Source organism: Onychostoma macrolepis, chromosome 22, assembly GCF_012432095.1.
Source record: "Onychostoma macrolepis isolate SWU-2019 chromosome 22, ASM1243209v1, whole genome shotgun sequence".
NCBI classification, from domain to species: Eukaryota; Metazoa; Chordata; class Actinopteri; order Cypriniformes; family Cyprinidae; genus Onychostoma; species Onychostoma macrolepis.
This window is the reverse complement of record NC_081176.1, coordinates 13,899,560-13,919,615: the sequence shown is the minus strand read 5'-3', so window position 1 is coordinate 13,919,615 and position 20,056 is coordinate 13,899,560. Positions and strand designations below refer to the sequence as shown.

General features: G+C 35.3%; 1 protein-coding gene across 1 annotated transcript; it reads right to left on the bottom strand.

Annotated features, from left to right (window-relative positions):
• Positions 1-9,200: 9,200 nt before the first annotated feature.
• Positions 9,201-13,071, bottom strand: LOC131529917 (natural killer cell receptor 2B4-like). The gene is made up of 6 exons (XM_058759925.1): positions 12,847-13,071; positions 10,486-10,640; positions 10,136-10,372; positions 9,733-9,840; positions 9,460-9,501; positions 9,201-9,365 (listed from the first exon to the last, which is right to left on the bottom strand). The coding sequence occupies exons 1-6, from the start codon at positions 12,909-12,911 to the stop codon at positions 9,238-9,240; spliced, it is 735 nt and encodes a 244-aa protein (XP_058615908.1). The 5' UTR covers positions 12,912-13,071; the 3' UTR covers positions 9,201-9,237.
• Between the last annotated feature and the right edge of the window lie 6,985 nt (positions 13,072-20,056).

Genomic DNA, 20,056 nt, shown 5'->3' with positions numbered 1-20,056 from the left:
ACTAGTCACCCTTGTGTTAATGTCAACTTTCTGCATTGTGATTGTAAAAGACAAAATGTGTGTAGATAGTATATTAAAATGCAATACATTTTTCGCACCAGTTTTTTAATAGCATTTGTAACTGCTCAGTTCAAAGTAAATTACTTCTAAATGTCCTCAGTTGTTATTCATTTATTTAATTTTTTTTTTTTTACCATAAAATAAGCATTATATCCAGTATCTGCTTGATTATCATTTTGAATTTGGAGTTTAATATCATCCCGCATCCGTGTTTCCAAAACAACTGAAGGAAATGTTTCCATTGCTACCCCTGATATCAGGAAAAGCAGTTTGGGCAGTTAGGATATAGTTTAAAGATAGCAGAGCTGTGTATTATAAACATGTTTCCCCAACAGAGTGTTTTAGAACCAGTTTGGACATAAAGTCCCAAATTATTGTCCATGTAATTACTGCGTTTATAGAATTATGTACATTCCTTTTACAGACAAATTGCTAATAGCTGCCACAGACTGAACTAAAACTTAATGTCGTAAAACCCTCAGTTCACACTTTTTTCACACGTCGGGTTCTGGTAGGCCACCATTTCCTGTAGATCAGAGAGATAGCATTCTTTCCCGCGGTCCCATTAGATTTATGCTGAGCAATATCATATTTATGTACTGAACTCTAATTGACTGATCAATTGCTGTCAGGATTTGATCTTTCGTCTTTCATCCCATGTTTTGTGGTCATGATTGTGATTCAGACTGACCAAACCTGCTTGTATCTCCAAAGAGACAGTAAAGTGAAAGGGCTCCAGTGTTTTAACTACCTTATTGGTCGAGTCGGTTGCCAGGTTGGTTGCCAAGTTACCACTCCCAGATGGCCGATGATATCTGATACGTGCACCAACTGTCTGTTGTTTGCATACAGTGTGATATATTAAAAACACAAAGGACAGGGGGAATTTTGGATTCTGTGTGACATGGACAACAGAACCGTAGTGTCCACCAGTGCCTACACACTCATTTCCTATTTCTAACAATTAACATACTCAGTAAACGAGAAGGTCCATAACACAATCAGAGGATGTTGGCCTGGTTAATGGCAGTCTAAGGGAGGAGCCCAGTGTTTATACTGTAACTTGATCTGCCTCCAGTATGTGTGGTCTGATTTACATGTTTACAATTGGTAGGGTTTAGTCTGGGGCTCTTGAAGGTAGGAAAGTTTTGTACATAAAAAAGTGGGATTCCCTGATCTTTCCAGTGTTCAGTGTGGTTTATTAAGATACACCATTATGTAAGCAGCTGGTTATGTAATGGAAGTGGGCTGTAGAGTTCAAATTTTGCTTAGAACTTATATATCAGTTCCTCATTTTAAGACCTCCTACTTTCCTTTCAGATGTTTCACTTCCTTGTTTTACAACGGTTTTGTCTATTAGAGATAAGATTCATAATACCGAATCAAAAATGAAACAGGAAATTAGGAAAACGTGCGAGGTACAAGAGAAACTGCAGACCTGTAACCGTGCATCAATACAAGTTTCGTATTTTTATCTTGGTCTGTCACTGTTTCACTTAGCAAACCGCATCCTGTGTCAGAGGTCTCAAGACAGACCATGTGAGCCGTCACAGTTCTTTAAAAAGACCCAGCTTCCTGTGACAATGAAGTACAGTCTACCATGTTTGTCCTTTCCTCTACAAATATTGACATCAGTTCTCTGTTCAAAGAAAACACACCTAACCTACAACTGTGGGAACGATACAGTATGGTTAAACACAGAGTGACAATTTCTAGCAAAGTTTGACACCAGAAAAAAGGATCAGCAAAAGGATCCATTTTTTTTTCTTTCTGTTCCCTCCCCCTCACTCCCAGTCTTCTGCGCAGTGTTTATCTCACACAAGGGAAGAGGGAGCTTGGGGATTTCCATTGGAAAACAAGTGCAGTTGCTTTATCTGACATTACAGAAAGCAGAAATTGAGCCTAGGGGTTCTGATGCATGCCATAAAACCACAAGTTCACAAGAAACATACAATAACAGAAATAGTTAGCTAATATATTGTAATCATTTCTTTAAATAACTAAGCAGTTTTCCATAAAATACATATAACAATGAAAAATATACATAATTGCGACAAAAAGCTGTTCATCTTAAAGGTCCACGAAGTATTTTGTTTACTTTGCTCTAACCCGTAGAGTCGTCTTTGCTTACAAAACCCTCACAAGTCACAACCCGTTACTGAGGAGTTATTTGCCAGGGCAAACTATTTTACAAAATAGGTGAATCATAAGATAAATATATGTGACATAGACACTATATATGTGTACACCCTGTGTCACAATAAAGAGTTTAGCATGAAACTTAAATTTTTTGCTTGTAGTAGCCTAAGTAGAACTAAAGGACTGCCCTCATCTCGAAACCCGGGAAAAGGCTCTTTATTTTCCCGCCGGCATCAAATGTCAAACTCCCCCGCATTCTTTGCCGTGCTCCTGAAACCCGCAGTGAGTTAAGGTAAAAGATTGCATACGTTAAATCGTTTCTGCCACCTTCTGGTCGCTAAATGTTATTATTTCATAGTGACGAGAAAGACAGAAATCACACAGAAATCTACAAAATAAAATATATAAAATATAACTTCAGCTGGGAGAAATAAAGTTAATTTAAAATAGACTTTTTATTTATTACGAAACTAATAGCTTACATTTTCCCAAACTCAAACACAATTACACCCACAATATTTAAAATGATGAAAAACAAACAAACAAACAACAACAACAACAACAAACAAACCATAGTCAGCTAATATTTGTATTGCTCAGATATTATAACCATATTTTTTTCCCCCCTTACACATCATATTTCCCATTTCAACAAGACTAGATTTATGTTGGAGCTAGAAGAAACACTTGATGCTAAATAACTAGTATTACTGGGCAAAGGAAAAAAACAAACAATGGCAGATATATGCCCAACTATTTTTATTTATTTATTTATTTTTAAATTTAGAAGATGATCTACTTTCGTCTAAAATGTACTCAATAGCTTGCATGCAATGTTACATTTACTATCATGCTGCCAAGCTCTTGTTCTGTCAAGCTAGCTTAGTATCAGAAAACTAGCCATCCCACATTAACAATGCAGGCTCATTAGATGGCCTATTATCAATCTCACAAATATTTAACAATTCTGTAAATACAAAACATTTTTAAATATACAGTTCTAGAAAATGCCTTTATTGTTGCTGAAATTGAAAATATACAGGGTGTTTAGTCTAAACTTTGCTGCCACCAACTGGAATATTTGAGCATGCGACAACTAATATGGAGCATTGTGAGGGAAAAGTGCAAAAATAGTGCTAAAATATAAACTAAAAGGTGCTGAAATACTGATGACACTGAACCTTTAAGCTATAAGCAACCTTGATAAGCAAAATTTTATTTTAAACCTGTGTACAAACAGACTGGAGCCAGATGGTTGAGCTGGTTTCTGAACAGTATTTCATCAGAATGAAGAAAATACAAGTTCAGACAAGATATATTAGCTTGACGTTGCAGGAAGTTGTTATTATGATCCTGTTGTGCTGAATCGACTTTTCAAGAATAGATGATTCAGAATTGCAGAAGTGTCTTGTGGTTATTGCATGTCCCCAATTTAAAACAAATAAATTAAAATATGTTAAAACAATTTTCAAACTAATGGACTTCTGGATTCCCAATTCATGTTACAACACTTGGAATGGCTTCCTGCAAGAAAAAACACAAAAGACAGTAAACAGACGGACCGGACCCTGTCTCCTTCTGCCACTTTGAATGTGAAGTTGTTGTGGTAATATTGTTTATGGTCCATGTATCATCCAATCATTCATTTTTTTTTTTTTTTTTTTTTGATTTAAGAAAAATCTGAAAATCCTTTTTCGTTGAAAATGAATCAAAAATGAATGATCGGATGATACACGGACCGGGAGAAAATAAACAAAGAACTAGAGTTTACACTGTAAAAAGTGATAAGTTGACTTAACTTAAAAAAATTGAGGAAACCCGTTGCCTTAAAATTTTTAAGTAAATGATAATTAAAAGAATAAGTTAATTGAATTGTCAAGTTCACTTAACTTTAAAAAAAAAATTATTATGTACTTAATAATTTTAAGGCAACGGGTTTCCTCAATTTTTTTTAAGTTAAGTCAACTTTCACTTTTTACAGTGTATCCATTCAAAAAAAAAAAAAAAGTCACGTCAAACTATGAATATTGTACCTATAGATTCCACTGTTTCTATAAATAAGCACTAGATTATACTTGCACCCTCGTATTTGTTTCTTCTAAATCCAGTAGAAAAAATATTCCAAACTGCCAGAACAACTGGAATCAGTGCTCAAAAGATAGAATAGTCATGTAGGGTCTGCAACAGAGAAACATAGCAACTTTTACTCAAAGTTGAATTTCACAATAAAAGTAATGTGTCTACTACAAAAAACATCAGAGCTATGAATATCCTCACTGACATACCTGGACATGGCTCACAGACTTCACTGATGTCCAAATGTTTGGTCTGGTTGCTGATGGGATTGATGATCACACAGCTGTATGTGTTGTTATCCTGATACTCCACCTCCAGAGGAAGAGAGAGACTGATGCTGAGATCAGACACACTGATGCTGGACAATAAACTGTTTCCTTTGTACCAGGAGAGAGTCACATTACTCACATTCAACACTGAACACAGCAGTGAACAATTGGTTATCCTGATGATGAAGAAGGACATTGTGAAGTGTCTCTGCTGATGGCAGGATCAGGCAGATGAGCTCTAAAACATGAGTATAAAAAATGTTATATCCACATGAATGTCCATAATATAATGCACACACACACACACACACACACACCCATACCCACACACTATTTCATATCCAAAGAGAAGACTCACCATAAACAGTGACATTATATGTAGTTGACGTCATTCTGCTGGGATCAGAATAAAATTCTTTGAGAATTTTAACAGGTGAAATCATGAACATAAAAATGTATTAGCCTACCTAAGAGACGTGAGAATAGACAGAGCAGCAGAAAAAGGGATATTGTAAATGACCATTAAATCCCCAATCATTGAAGTGGGTCGACACCTTTACTTCCAGCCATAGAGGGCGGTGTTGCCATGGAATAGTCAAGAAAGGACTTTATTATTAAATTGAGCCAAATGTTACTAAATAACTATTTATTTGTTTATGTTTTGGTTGTCTGGTGATTTTCACAGAGTGCTTTGTGTGGACATTGTATTCCTATTTGTTTTACAAGAGTGTCTGCATTTCTTGCCACACACTTTTATTTTGAAATCTGAAAAGGAAGTGCAGCGACGCTGTGTGTGTTATGTTGGCGCACTTTTTCGTACGTGAAGCGTCATTCTGATTAAGGTTACCAGAGAAGAAAGGTTCATGTTTGGGTACACGTTGTACAGTTATAAGTTTAAAAGGTTTCTCCCTATCTCTTAGCTCCTGGCTGATGAAGGGCACAAGGTACCGTTTTAATTTCATGCTGTGTGGTCAACTTTGAAAGTCTTTGAAGTGTTTATTTTAATGATCTTCTCTGAAGCTATTAACTAATGTCTAGCGAGTCTTTAGCATATATGAAAGTTTCGAATATCAGTGATGACCATTTAATTTGCTAATGTTGTAATTCAGAGAATGTGTATTCTTTCATTTATAGGCTTATGGACATTTATATACAATTTGCAAGCAGATGTCTTATTTTGTTTGTTTGTTTTTATTCAGCTCTTACAGTGTTTTTTTTGAAGATTAAATCCTGTATAAACATCAGTTCCTGAGAGTAAAGTGCATCTGTTCAGCTGGGAATGCTACAGATATTCTTCGCCCCAAATTCCTGAATAATTAAACTCCATTTTGTTTCGTTTACATTTGGGCCAACGTGGAAATGAAATGAAAAACTATGAAGGACGACAAAAAATTAGTTGGTCAAGCAAGCGCACCTTTCAGCGCGGGTCAGCGTGCGCGCACCTGAGTGACCGACCTCATTGCACATGGCACCAAGATTTTCAAAAAAGGCTACATCTTGTTTGTACGTTTATTTTATTTACTTATTAAGTGTAATGAGACCAATGCTAGTAGGCTTCAGCATGTTCGGGACCAGTGTTGGGATTGGGAACTACACTAAGGAAAATTATAAATGCAATACTTTTGTTTTTGCCCCAATTTTTCATGAGCTGAACTTAAAGATCTGAGACTTTTTCTATGTACACAAAAGGCCTATTTCTCTCAAATATTGTTCACAAATCTGTCTAAATCTGTGTTAGTGAGCACTTCTCCTTTGCCGAGATAATCCATCCACCTCACAGGTGTGGCATATCAAGATGCTGATTAGACAGCATGATTATTGCACAGGTGTGCCTTAGGCTGGCCACAATAAAAGGTCACTCTAAAATGAGCAGTTTTATCACACAGCACAATGCAACAGATGTTGCAAGTTTTGAGGGAGCGTGCAATTGGCATGCTGACTGCAGGAATGTCCACCAGAGCTGTTGCCCGTGAATTGAATGTTCATTTCTCTACCATAAGCCGTCTCCAAAGGAGTTTCAGAGAATTTGGCAGTACATCCAACCGGCCTCACAACCGCAGACCATGTGTAACCACACCAGCCCAGGACCTCCACATTCAACATCTTCACCTCCAAGATCGTCTGAGACCACAAACTGTCAGAAACCATCTCAGGGAAGCTCATCTGCATGCTCGTCGTCCTCATCGGGGTCTCGACCTGACTGCAGTTCGTAACCGACTTGAGTGGGCAAATGCTCACATTCGATGGCGTCTGGCACTTTGGAGAGGTGTTCTCTTCACGGATGAATCCCGGTTTTCACTGTACAGGGCAGATGGCAGACAGCGTGTATGGCGTCGTGTGGGTGACCGGTTTACTGATGTCAGCATTGTGGATCGAGTGGCCCATGGTGGCGGTGGGGTTATGGGCAGGCGTATGTTATGGACAACGAACACAGGTACATTTTATTGATGCCATTTTGAATGCACAGAGATACCGTGACGAGATCCTGCGGCCCATTGTTGTGCCATTCATCCACGACCATCACCTCATGTTGCAGCATGATAATGCACGGCCCCATGTTGCAAGAATCTGTACACAATTCCTGGAAGCTGAAAACATCCCAGTTCTTGCATTGCCAGCATACTCACCGGACATGTCACCGATTGAGCATGTTTGGGATGCTCTGGATCGGCATATATGACAGCGTGTTCCAGTTCCTGCCAATATCCAGTAACTTCACACAGCCATTGAAGAGGAGTGAACCAACATTCCACAGGCCACAGTCAACAACCTGATCAACTCTATGCAAAGGAGATGTGTTGCACTGCGTGAGGCAAATGGTGGTCTCACCAGATACTGTGAGGTGGATGGAGTATCTCGGCAAAGGAGAAGTGCTCACTAACACAGATTTAGACAGATTTGTGAACAATATTTGAGAGAAATAAGCTTTTTGTGTACATAGAAAAAGTCTTAGATCTTTGAGTTCAGCTCATGAAAAATGGGGGCAAAAACAAAAGTGTTGCATTTATAATTTTGTTCAGTGTAGTTACATGTAACGGAATTGCGTAATTTAATTACAAAATAAAAGTAATTGTAATCAGTTACAGTTACTGAAAAAAAAGTGTAATTAAATTACAGTTACTTATGAAAAAGTTAAGGATTACAAAGGGGGTTACATCTGATTTTTTTCACACACACTCCCACATACTGATTTAATTGATCCCCAAAAATTACTGCCAGATTCTGGAAGATACATTCTTCAAACAGTGGTACAAGAGGATGTGATGCTGGTCCTTCAAGAGTCACTCTCAACTTATCTGTCCATAAATCCTATACAAAATCAGTCTTCATGTATTTCACAACACTTCAGCATGTTATTCATATTAAGTGAGGGTCATTTTAAAGAATTTTTTTACCCAAGCAAAGTCTCTGAGAACCTGACACATTCCACTTCTGGAGACTCCAGGAAGGTTGCAGTTCTGGAAAATGATGGTGCTGGAGACTAAATGATTCCTGATGATTTCTCACCTAATTCTTAATTCTTTTGCAGTTAACGTGTCTTTTCTTCTCCACCTGTTTTTTTCTGACCGTGCTGACCCAATGAGCATTTCGTAGCCCAATGATCATGCCTTAACTTTGCTAATTCTGTTATTGCATTAGTATTGCATCCTTCTCATGGTCATTTGATAATTTATTTACTTTTATTCTTGAGTTCTATCTCTTTTTTGGCTCATTTTATCTGTAAAAGGAAACCTGCCTAATAATTCAGCACACCTGAAATAAGGAGTTTTTATTAAGATTGATGTGGTTTGGAATTGGTAAAATGATCTTGAAAAAAAAAATATGACCAGAATATCAACTTGCCTAATAATTCAGCACACACTATATAATTGATTTTTAAGTAAATCATATGGACCTTAACATCTAGGCCTATGTTTGTCATATTTTATTTATTTAAAATTTAACACTGAAACATTAGAAAATAACTCTTGTAAATACGGCATCGGTTTGTTTTAAATTAAATTAACCCCTGAAAGGTGCTGTAGGGGGCAGCACTTACATATTATGTAGAAGTGCAAAGCAATTCTTTAATATCTGAATTCAAGACAATGGAGATAAATTAATTTTGTTCTTTTTCAACTGTATGTAGAAATCTGCATTAAAAAAAAAAACCTGCAGTAATTTTAGCATGAAGAATGGCAAGTTAAAGGCAGAGAAAAAAAGAGCAAAAACAGCCTTTATTAAAAGCCATTTTGAATTTATTTATGTGTGATCCATACAGAGATACGTTTTAGTCAGGTCATAGTTAACTGGGTGTAAAATGATGTAACTAAATGATGTTATGATGTAAATGATGTTACTTTGATATAAAGTATATGCAATGCAGACATATAACTGCAGATGGGATTCAGGATGTCATGGGAAAAGACAAGCACCTTAATTACAAATCTTTCCTTTATATAGATTACTGTGATGATTTTTTGCTACTACATAACATCTGGAATGATCATAACCTGTGATTTGAGTGCTTAACCCCATACAAGAGGATGCCATTTTATTTGAAATATAGCAAAAAACAAACAAACAAACAAGTTGTTTCAAATTATTCTGTTTATTTTATTTGACTGCTGGAGTGACTGCGTAAAACAGTGACATTTTTGTTTTATAAATCCTGATGTGTACTTGTAAAATGGCATGGCAAAGGTGTCTGTAACTATTTGCAGCACAGATTAGTTAAACAGATACGTTCCTTTGGTGCCCTTAAGGAGGGTGAACCGGGAATCAAATTTTCATTGTCCTGTTCATCATCGCTGGTGTCTGGTGTGTCCCCTCTGGATGCCACTGTTACATAAAACATATTTTAAATGCACTTCTATGGTATCAAACTTGGTTTGTATTGAGTGTATTTGGAAAATACATTTCTCCTGTATCTAACCTGGTGGGGAATTTTGACTGGTCTCAGTTCGACTCCTGGTATCTGCTTAACACAAATTGATCAGATTATGAGATCTTCCACCATCTGACTTACCCACAGTCTTTCATTTTGCAAAAATGATGTTACACACATTTTTGTATTTATATTTTCTAACAGTGTGTGATGTCCAAACATGCTAAATCATAAAACTAAAACCACAAAGGCAAAAAAGACAATATTGTGGTGTCTCATTTTAACTATTTTTGCAGTCATGTATCAGCTGTAAGTACTTGCCATTTAGATTTGCTCGTCTACAGACTTTCACAACAACAACGATGAATGGCACAGACAATAAAACCAGAACAACAGTCAAACAACTTATCCCTATCACCTGGCTCTGATCTGTAACAAACATAAGAAAAGAGTAATAAGTGCAAGGCAAGCAACAAGATAAACTCACAGAGTAAATACAGCAGCATGAATTTATTTGTTTATTTTCATATATTTTGGTCTCTATACATCAGTTGGTGTTGTTTCATAGTTTTAATGTTGTGACTATTAAAATATGTTAAATAGTCATAAAGATTGAGTGCGTGTTTACAAATTTTAGACTAGTAGTGTATGGTTTCTTATGCTATTAGCTAATTACTGCCATATAAGCTCACTAAATGAACACTAATATAAGATGCTGGCAAACCTGAACAGAGCTGACAGATGTCCAGTTGTGTGGTCTGGTTGCTGATAGGGTTGTTCACCACACAGCTGTAGGTGTTGTTATCCTGATACTCCACCTCCAAAGGTAGAGAGAGACTGATGCTGAGATCAGACACACTGATGCTGGACAATAAACTGTTTCCTTTGTACCAGGAGAGAGTCACATGACTCACATTCACCACTGAACACAGCAGCACATATTTGGACATGAATGTACCTTCTGATGATAAAGAACAGTTTGTGTTTCTTATGGTAGGGATGGGCAGGCGAGTTGTAAAAAATAAGAATATTAGAATATGAGTAAATATTACAACACATATCCAGAATACTTACCATAAACAATGACAGTAAATGTCTTGCCCGTTACTTTGACCCTGTAATAAAGCTTATCAGGATCAACGATATCTAGATGATAAGTTCCAGAGTCTGTGGTTCTGATGTTTCTGATGGTCAGAGATCCAGTTGTGAAGTTCAACTGTAGTCTGTCTCTGAATGTTTCAAAATTAACATGATTAAGTTTAGCATTCACGCTAGAATAAATGTCAGCAATGCGGGTGTTTTGTGGTTTCAACGTCCATATTATGTGAACATCTCTCTATTGCTTCAACTTTGGTGGGTAGAGTAACAGAATCTCCTTCCATAACTGTTAATCTTGTATCAAAACCTGAAACACAGACAATACGCTGTGATCATAAACGAAACCCCCCCCCAAAAAACAAACAAACAACAACAACAACAACAAAAAACCATTAGGCCTACGAAAAAAAAAAGGTTTTATAAAAACTTTTATAAAAACATTCTTCCCTTACGAAAAATAAGTTTATTCAAGTGTGCTATTAGTATACTTTTTTAAACTAAAATAGGAAAGTATACTTTTAATCTACTTTTTATGTACTTCTCAGAAATGGGCTTTATGTACTTCTCAGAAATATACTTAAAAATGACATTTTAGTATACTTGACACACTTACTTGTGCTCTTTGAATCCGTGATTTCATTGTTATACGGTAGGGGGCGCTATAGTACACATCTTATGTACAGAATTTCCAAAAAGACACAAGTGAAGAAGAAACCAAAACAATAGATGCTTCCACATGTAATCTAACAGGATCATCAGACATAAAACAACATCAAAACTGTGTAACCTTATGGAATAAAATGTCGACCAATGAAGAGGTAATAATGACTGTCAAGCTTTGGGGTGTTGATCGACTCCGTCTACATTTTGATTATCATTCTGAATCCAATTCATAGTCTTTTTTCAGCTTTTTGTTCAAAATGTTGTTTATTTCTTTATTTTTTATTTATGAAACGTACCCACATTCAAGTGTTTAAAAAAAGAATGCAAGAAGCTAGAATAAAATGTTTTTGTTTACAAGCAGATACTGTTCTTTCTTTTGATGTTTTGTATGTTCAGATATTCATATAACAAAATATATACAAATTAATACCTAAATAGGGACATGGTAGTATACCTAAAGCATGATGTAAAGTTCACTTAAAAAAAAAAAAAAAGGATACTTTCAGTATAAAAGTACTAAACTAGTTTACTGAGACTATACTTCAAAGTGTACTAAAAATGCTACTACTAATGAAATATTAGTAAGCTGTCAGCATACCTATAAGTTCACTTTTAGTATTGTTGCAGTACAAACTAAAACATTGACGTAAACTAGTTGTCTACTCAAAGTATACTTAAAAGCAGGGCTGTTTCTAGCCAATTTGACGCCCTAGGCGAAATCCCCAATTATATATTTATTTATTTTTATATATATATATATTCTTTTCAGACACCAGTTTCTTGTTACATTCAAATTGGTTGTCATAGTAACGACACTGATTTGTGGAGATTGAGTTCCACAAATCTGAATGCATTATTTGTAAATTGACTTAAGAAACATTTTGCACAATTTATTATCTGTAATATCATTGTGTTGCCACTAGATGCCTGTATAGCCCTATGTAACAATCCCTAGTAGCCAAGACATTGCACATAATTTACACATAAATCACACATAAATTAATTTGATTACATTTGGATTTGGATACATATTTAGATACTATCAATGGCTACTTTTTGTCTTTATCTGTTTTTTGTTCAATTGTTTTGTTGTTGTTGCTTGAAACATTGATTTAAAGTGTCAGTTATTGCATTATTATTTCAGTCAAACCTATAAAACCCTTTGTTGCCCCAAACTACATATAAAAGCCTGATCAGTGGCATAAAAGTAATCAATGCAGCTACTTAATAATCCTTTGCTACTCATTTACGCGTGAACTTCCCCTTTAAATAACGCGACGCTCTGCCCTCTATGTGTATGACGCATCTCCCATTAAGTGCTGTGTTAGAAGTGAATTAATTGATCAGCATTTCGACACCTCCATAAGGATGTATTAAACTCGACAAAGCGGTTTAATAAAGGATGTATTGATCTTGTGAATTAGCTTTTTTTTTTCTATACCAATATTTTTTAATTGGCTGTTAAAGTTTATATGGGGATATTACATGACACGCTGATCCTTTAACAATGCATTGGCGTTTCAACTGCCACAAATACTGCCTAAACAAAATACTGATTTTGTGCACTTTATTTACTGTATCAATATTTTAAATTGGCCTTTGAACTTAGCTTTATTGCATGGCAAAAAAAAAAAAAAAAAAAGAAAAGAAAAGAAAGAAAAAAAAAAGCGTTACCTTGCCAAAGCACTAACAGAGCCCATTGATCTAATGGCGTTGATGAGCGCTCCAAATGCAAGCATGCAACGATCAGGCAGCAATTGACAGCGCTCTGATCCAATGGCATACAGGCATCGTCAGATTGACAGTACTCTAGCCCAATGATGTTGGAGATCCAGTGGGGGCGGCAGTCATATTTTAGGGTGACCGTGCCACTCTTTATCACAACCCTGTTAAAATATAGTGCCAGTACGTGCGCTCAATGGCGCCCCTCCAGCTGGCCTATGCCTAGAAACGGTACTGCTTAAAAGTATACTTTTATATACTAGAAAGTGGGCCAATTTAGTCCCAAGGAGTATTGAGGTAGTGCACTTACAAATATACTACTTGTACACTGATATTTGTATACTTACTACATAAAGTATACTTAAAATATACTTGAATTTTACTTAAGTATACTTAATAAAATAAACTTGAAGTATACTACTTTTTGGAAAGGGTTGTTCTACAAAGCAACATGTGAAAGCATGACGAACATAAAGTTTACCATCAACGATCCGCAAGAACCAACGTGACACAGCAGCAGAAATGAGAGATCCATATCGTTTCCAAACGTCAGGAATAATTAAACGCCACATTTGGACCAGCCTACTTAAATCTGGGCCAACACGGAAATGAAATTACACAATAAACCGAAACTAAGGAACTATGAAGGATGAAAAAAGTCTAGTGAAGCGCTCCCCCTTCTGCAAGAGTCCGAGTGACTGCAGTTACAACCACTGCAAAAGTCAAGTTACGAGAATTGATCTATAATCAAATCACACAAGTCTTCATTATCCATGTCCATGACATTTTGTTTTATTTAATTATTTTATTTCATTTAAATTACAAAAAAGCTGTTATAAATAGTGTGGTTTTAATTTAATTTAATTTTAAAAAATTGAATAATTAAATTGCCTGTAAAAATATTTGGACAACATCTGAAAGCTGGTATAGGGACATATCATCATTGCATATATTGTGCAAATGCTCTGAAGCAGCGATTGTATGCTATATACGTGCAAAAATACTGCTGGAAGGTATGGCGGGCAGAATAGTCAAGTCAAACATTGTTTTATTGGTCATTTGTGTGGCTTACTCGTTTTTTAAAAGAGACTCATTTCAGAACATTAACAGTAGAGACAATTGTGCAATACATGCCACAGAGAGTGTAAACAATAATCTATAAATTGTATGTGTGTAAAAAAAACCTTTAATATCTATATGATAATTTAAAATAAAATAAAATATTATGTGAAGAAATACAACAAGAACACACTCTGTACAACTGTAGCTTACATACTGTAGAAATCAAACCTGCATTTTAAACAATAGAATTATGTAATTTTACAGAATTACACAGAATAAGCAGATCAATCAATCAATCAATCAATCAATCAATCAATCAATCAATCAATCAGTAGCAATAGTCCAACTTATCATCAGTGATTCTGAAGTTTCAGTGGCTCTAATCATCTGGCCCTGCAAGGTACTAAGCAACAGCATAGCATCAGTGACCAAGACTAAGCAAATTTAACAATTTGAGCATTCTGCATGTGATGCTGTACAGAAACCTCACAGTGAACCTGCTGGATAGTCTTGGGCCATATTAGGCAGGATTAGGCCATAGTTCAATCAGGACATTTAAGTAATTTTTTATAAAAGTCCCTTGGAAAAATCATAACTGGTGTGCATCTTGAGACAAAACAAAGGCACTGATAGTTTTAAGATTTTTTATTCAGTTTTCTTTCAGTTGAAAAAGCTCAGACTTACATTTGATGTCTGTGAAACCGGGGCTAAATGTTTTAAATGCTACATTTTGTTTTTAAGCTACACCCCATCAAATCAGTTTACCCCAAATAGTATGTACTTATACCTTCTGAAAAGGTACCACGTCACTGACAGCTTTTGTACCATTTTTTGAGAGTGATGTACAGAAATAAATCACAATGTACTTTTAGTTTTGCGAAAAACTCTTGTTTATTTCAAAGTGTTCATTGCTCCTTTACTTAAAAATCACTTAAAACACTTAAAAATCTGAACTGCTGCATCTTTCTACAGTTTCTCCTCACCACTGTCGCCTTCAGTGTCCTCTGATGGAAATAGTGTGCAGAGCTGTAGCTGAATAGTTAGGTCCACAACGCTACTGTATTTTAATGTTGGTCATTATGGTGGTACTTGGAGAGCCAAATATTTTCTGAGGTGGTACTTGGTGTAAAAAAGTTTGAGAACCACTAATTTAAGTTAGACACACAATGAGATCAGTTCGCTAACAGATGATTGTCATTATGAACATATAACAACCAACTACTGATCATTTTCTCTGGGCTTTTGAGTTATAACAAATATGTTTGAGGAACACATGGTTACAACAGCCAGAGAAAAAGAGGAGGGAAAAAAAAAACTAAAACAGAAGTCAAGGGTCAAGAGCCCAACTAAAGCAGACACTGATCTCTAACATGGTTACTTCAAATGAAACAATAAATCAACATCTAAACCTTAGTTAATTCTCAATATTATTCAACATCTTATTAATTCTCAATAAGATCTTCTGTAGATGTCTGACAGAAATAAAGTCAGTCTGATTATTAATAAGTGGAGCTGGTGATGCTGTTTGTGGGGTTGTTTAATCAGGTCTTGAGAGATTTAGTGTATTTTATTTCAGTTGATTTCATCTAAGGCTGTGACTAAAGTTAGTTGTTCTTGTGTTTCTTTTTCTTCACTGATTATGTTTGTTAACAGCAAGTGTTCATCACTAATGCTCAATTATTACTCAATTAATCACTTAATTGCAATGTATATCTTATTTTAGTGAACTCAACTGAAATAAGTTCAGAGCACTCATAATTGTTAGTTTTAAAAACTTAAATGGTTTAAGGCAATAAGTTTACTCAAACAGTTTGAGTTAACCTAACTTGTCGGGTTTTACAGTGCACAAAAATAAGTCAAGCAAACTTTTAAGTTGGCTCAACTTTTTTTTTTTTACAGTGTGCCAGTAAGTTAGAACTTAAAATGTTAAGTTCACTGAATTAAATTGGTCTCCTTGAATTTCAATAACATTAAACTGACTTAAAAAATCAAGTTGAATCTAGCATAACTTACAAAAAAAAGTTGAAATTGCTTAAATTATTTTTATGAGTTAAAGTAACTTTAAAACATAAGTTGTCATGACTTTTTCATCATATCATTTTTTACAGTGTATATCTAAAAATTATGTCTGAAATATATTTCCTACTGTTTTCAGCAATAGGGAATATACACACAAGGCCATACAGGCAGTGGCTACACCATGGTATTACAGATTATTTGTCAGATTGCACTTTTATGCCTCCATTTGTTGGATTTTCAATACTTTTGTTGTATAACTTAAATACTGCAATAACTGAAAAATATTTTTAGTTTAGAAACAAATGTAAAATTATTTGAAGGTAGATATTGTTTTCCCTGAAACTTTAAAGTAAACATTAAAAATATTATTGAACTAAATATGGCTCAACACATTGATTTAATTAAAAATACACTAATTATAACAATCAGTACAAGTGTAATATTTAGAATTTTTATTTCCCTAATGAAATAATGTTTCATGAATATGGCTCTGTAGTGGACTGCTGGAGCTGCTGATGTCTGTTGCTGGCTGACAATAAAGTGATCTCTCTGGACTTACCTCATCTTTTGAAGGTGTGTAAATAAGTGAACAATTGCGGAGAAACATCAGAAACCGATCTAAAACATTCAATTACTTATAGTTTATATGTTTTATTTTTGCTCCTGATCCTGCTGTGCTGGACTGTATATGATTAATTGAGGTAAGTCTGAGTTTGTGCATTTTCAGGTTTACACACACACACACACACACACACACACACACACACACATATATATATATATATATATATATACACACACATATATATATACAGTGGTATGCAAAAGTTTGGGCACCCCTGTAAATTTTCATGATTTTCCTTTATAAATCATTGGTTGTCTGGATAAGAAATTTCAGTTAAATATATGATATAGGAGATAAACACAGTGATATTTGAGAAGTGAAATAAAGTTTATATGATTTATGGAAAGTGTGCAAGAATTATTTAAACAAAATTAGGCATGTGCATAAATTTAGGCACCACAAAAGAAAAATTAACTCAATATTTTGTGCATCCTCCTTTTGCAGAAATAACAGCCTCTAAACGCTTTCTATAGCTTCCAATTAGAGTCTGGATTCTGGCAGAAGGTATTTTGGGCCATTCTTCTTTACAAAACATCTCCAGTTCAGTCAGGTTTGATGGTTTCTGAGCATGGACAGCCCGCTTTAAATCACACCACAAATTTTCAATAATATTCAGGTCTGGGGACTGAGATGGCCATTCCAGAATGTTGTACTTGTTCCTCTGCATGAATGCCTTAGTAGATTTTGAGCAGTGTTTAGGGTCGTTGTTTTGTTGAAAGATCCAGCCCCAGCGCAACTTCAACTTTGTCACTGATTCCTGGACATTGTTCTCCAGAATCTGCTGATATTGAGTGGAATCCATGCGACCCTCAACTTTAACAAGATTCCCAGTCCCTGCACTGGCCACACAGCCCCACAGCATGATGGAACCGCCACCAAATTTTACTGTAGGTAGCAAGTGTTTTTCTTGGAATGCTGTGTTGTTTTTCCGCCATGCATAACGCCCGTTGTTTTGCCCAAATAACTCTATTTTAGTTTCATCAGTCCACAGCACCTTATTCCAAAATGAAGCTGGCTTGTCCAAATGTGCTTTAGCATACCTCAAGCGACACCGTTTGTGGCGTGTGCAGAGAAAAGGCTTTTTCCGCATTACTCGTCCATACAGCATCTCCTTGTGTAAAGTGCACTGAATAGTTGAACGATGCACAGTGACACCATCTGCAGCAAGATGATGTTGTAGGTCTTTGGAGCTGGTCTGTGGGTTGACTGTGACTGTTCTCACCATCCTGCGCCTCTGCTTATCTGAGATTTTTCTTGGTCTGCCACTTCGGCCTTAACTAGAACTGTGCCTCTGGTCTTCCAATTCCTCACAATGTTCCTCACAGTTGAAACTGAGAGCTTAAATCTCTGAGACAGCTTTCTGTATCCTTCCCCTAAACCATGATGTTCAACAATCATTGTTTTCAGGTCATCTGAGAGTGGTTTTGAGGCTCCCATGTTGCCACTCTTTAGAGAAGAAGCAAAGAGGAGAAACACTTACAATTGGCCTCCTTTAAATACTTTCTCATGATTGGATTCACCCGTGTATGGAGGTCAAGGGTCACTGAGGTTACCAAACCAATTTTGAGTTCTAATAATCAGTGCTAAAGGTATTGAAATCAATAAAATGACAAGGGTGCCTAAATTTATGCACATGCCTAATTTTGTTTAAATAATTCTTGCACACTTTCCATAAATCATATAAACTTTATTTCACTTCTCAAATATCACTGTGTTTATCTCCTATGTGATATATTTAACTGAAATTTCTTATCCAGACAACCAATGATTTATAAAGGAAAATCATGAAAATTTACAGGGGTGCCCAAACTTTTGCATACCACTGTATATATATATATATATATATATATATATATATACACACACACACACTAAAAATTAGGATATCGTGAAAAAGTGTTTTTTTGTAACTTATTTCAAAAGTGAAACTTTCATATATTCTAGATTAATTACATGTAAAGTAAAACATTTCAAAAGTTTTTTGTTTGTTTGTTTTAATTTTGATGATTAGAGCTTACAGTTCAAGTCAAAAATCCAGTATTGGATTGCTGCAGTTAAAGCTATTGCTATTCAAATCATCAATCTTATTGTCTCTAGCAAAACAAATCATTACAGCTCCAAGTGAACCATGTTCGACAGCTCACCAAACTATTGTTCAGGCTTTAATGTGTGTTGCTGCAGACACACGGAATTTGTACTGTAGGGATGGTCATTTAATTCAACTCAAATGTAAATATTTTTGGCTTTCGTGACCTGTAAGCTGTAATCATCAAGATTAAAACAAAAAAAAATATTTTTTTGAAATGTTTTACTTTACATGTAATGAATCTAGAATATCTGAAAGTTTCACTTTTGAAACAAGTTACAGAAAACAATTAACTTTTTCACGATATTCAAATTTTTTGAGATGCACCTGTGTATATATACATACACACGAACACATACATACATAAATACATTCAAATATACATACACTGTGTGTTATTGCAATAGATACTGCATTGAACTAGTCCACAACCATTAATCAGTACACTAATATAACAAAATACTCATTTTTAAGATACTCTGAATAAAACCATGTGCTAAATGAATAAATGTCAATATTTTGTTATTAAATTTTATGTTAATCCCTCCTTTTTCAACGAACTACACAGAATCTTACACTAACTGTGGTAATGGAGACCCATTTGGTGAGAGCAGCACTGCAGATTTTCCTGATGGTGAGGAGCTACTTGCTGACGAACCTACCAACATGATTTCACCTTATAAGTGCCTTTGTTCTATTCAACATTATACAGAAAAGCTGTTAAACGTACAGCAAAGTGTACTATTTTTCTGCTGCTATTTGTTGGGTATTCAAGAGGAGATCATCAAGCTACCTACAGCTGTCTTGAGGCTTATCAATTTCTTAATTTCCTGTGTGAATTTTCCCAATCTGTGACCTCCATTTAGAACAAGAAAGAATGTTATCATTGACTGCGATGTACATTAAATTTGCTCATTTGAATTGTACTATTTTTGAGGTATGATTGTTTTAAAGTTCTAAGATATTTGAGTCACATTTATTTGTTTATGGTTTTGTCAAAGTGTAAGTTTTTTTTATTTATAACAATATTAACACTGGTGTTCCCATGAATTTGATTGTGATGTGCAGTATTGATTATTTATTTGAAACTTCTATGGATATTGTTGTTGTTAATCAATAAACAATCTTTGATATGTATTCATTTTAGTTTTTCTATTTGTTTATTAAAATAATTAAATGTCAATAGCAGGAACAATAAACTAGAGGGAGGGAGAGGGGAACAAATATTAAAGAACTGAAATTGAGAAATGGTGCCTCGAAGCACCAAGGTGGTTCCTGACCATTCTTAATAAAAGAGTTCCTCCAGGAACCATTAAAAGTTCCTCAGAGAACCACCCCTTTTTAAAGGGTGCCTAGAGGCTCTACAGAGG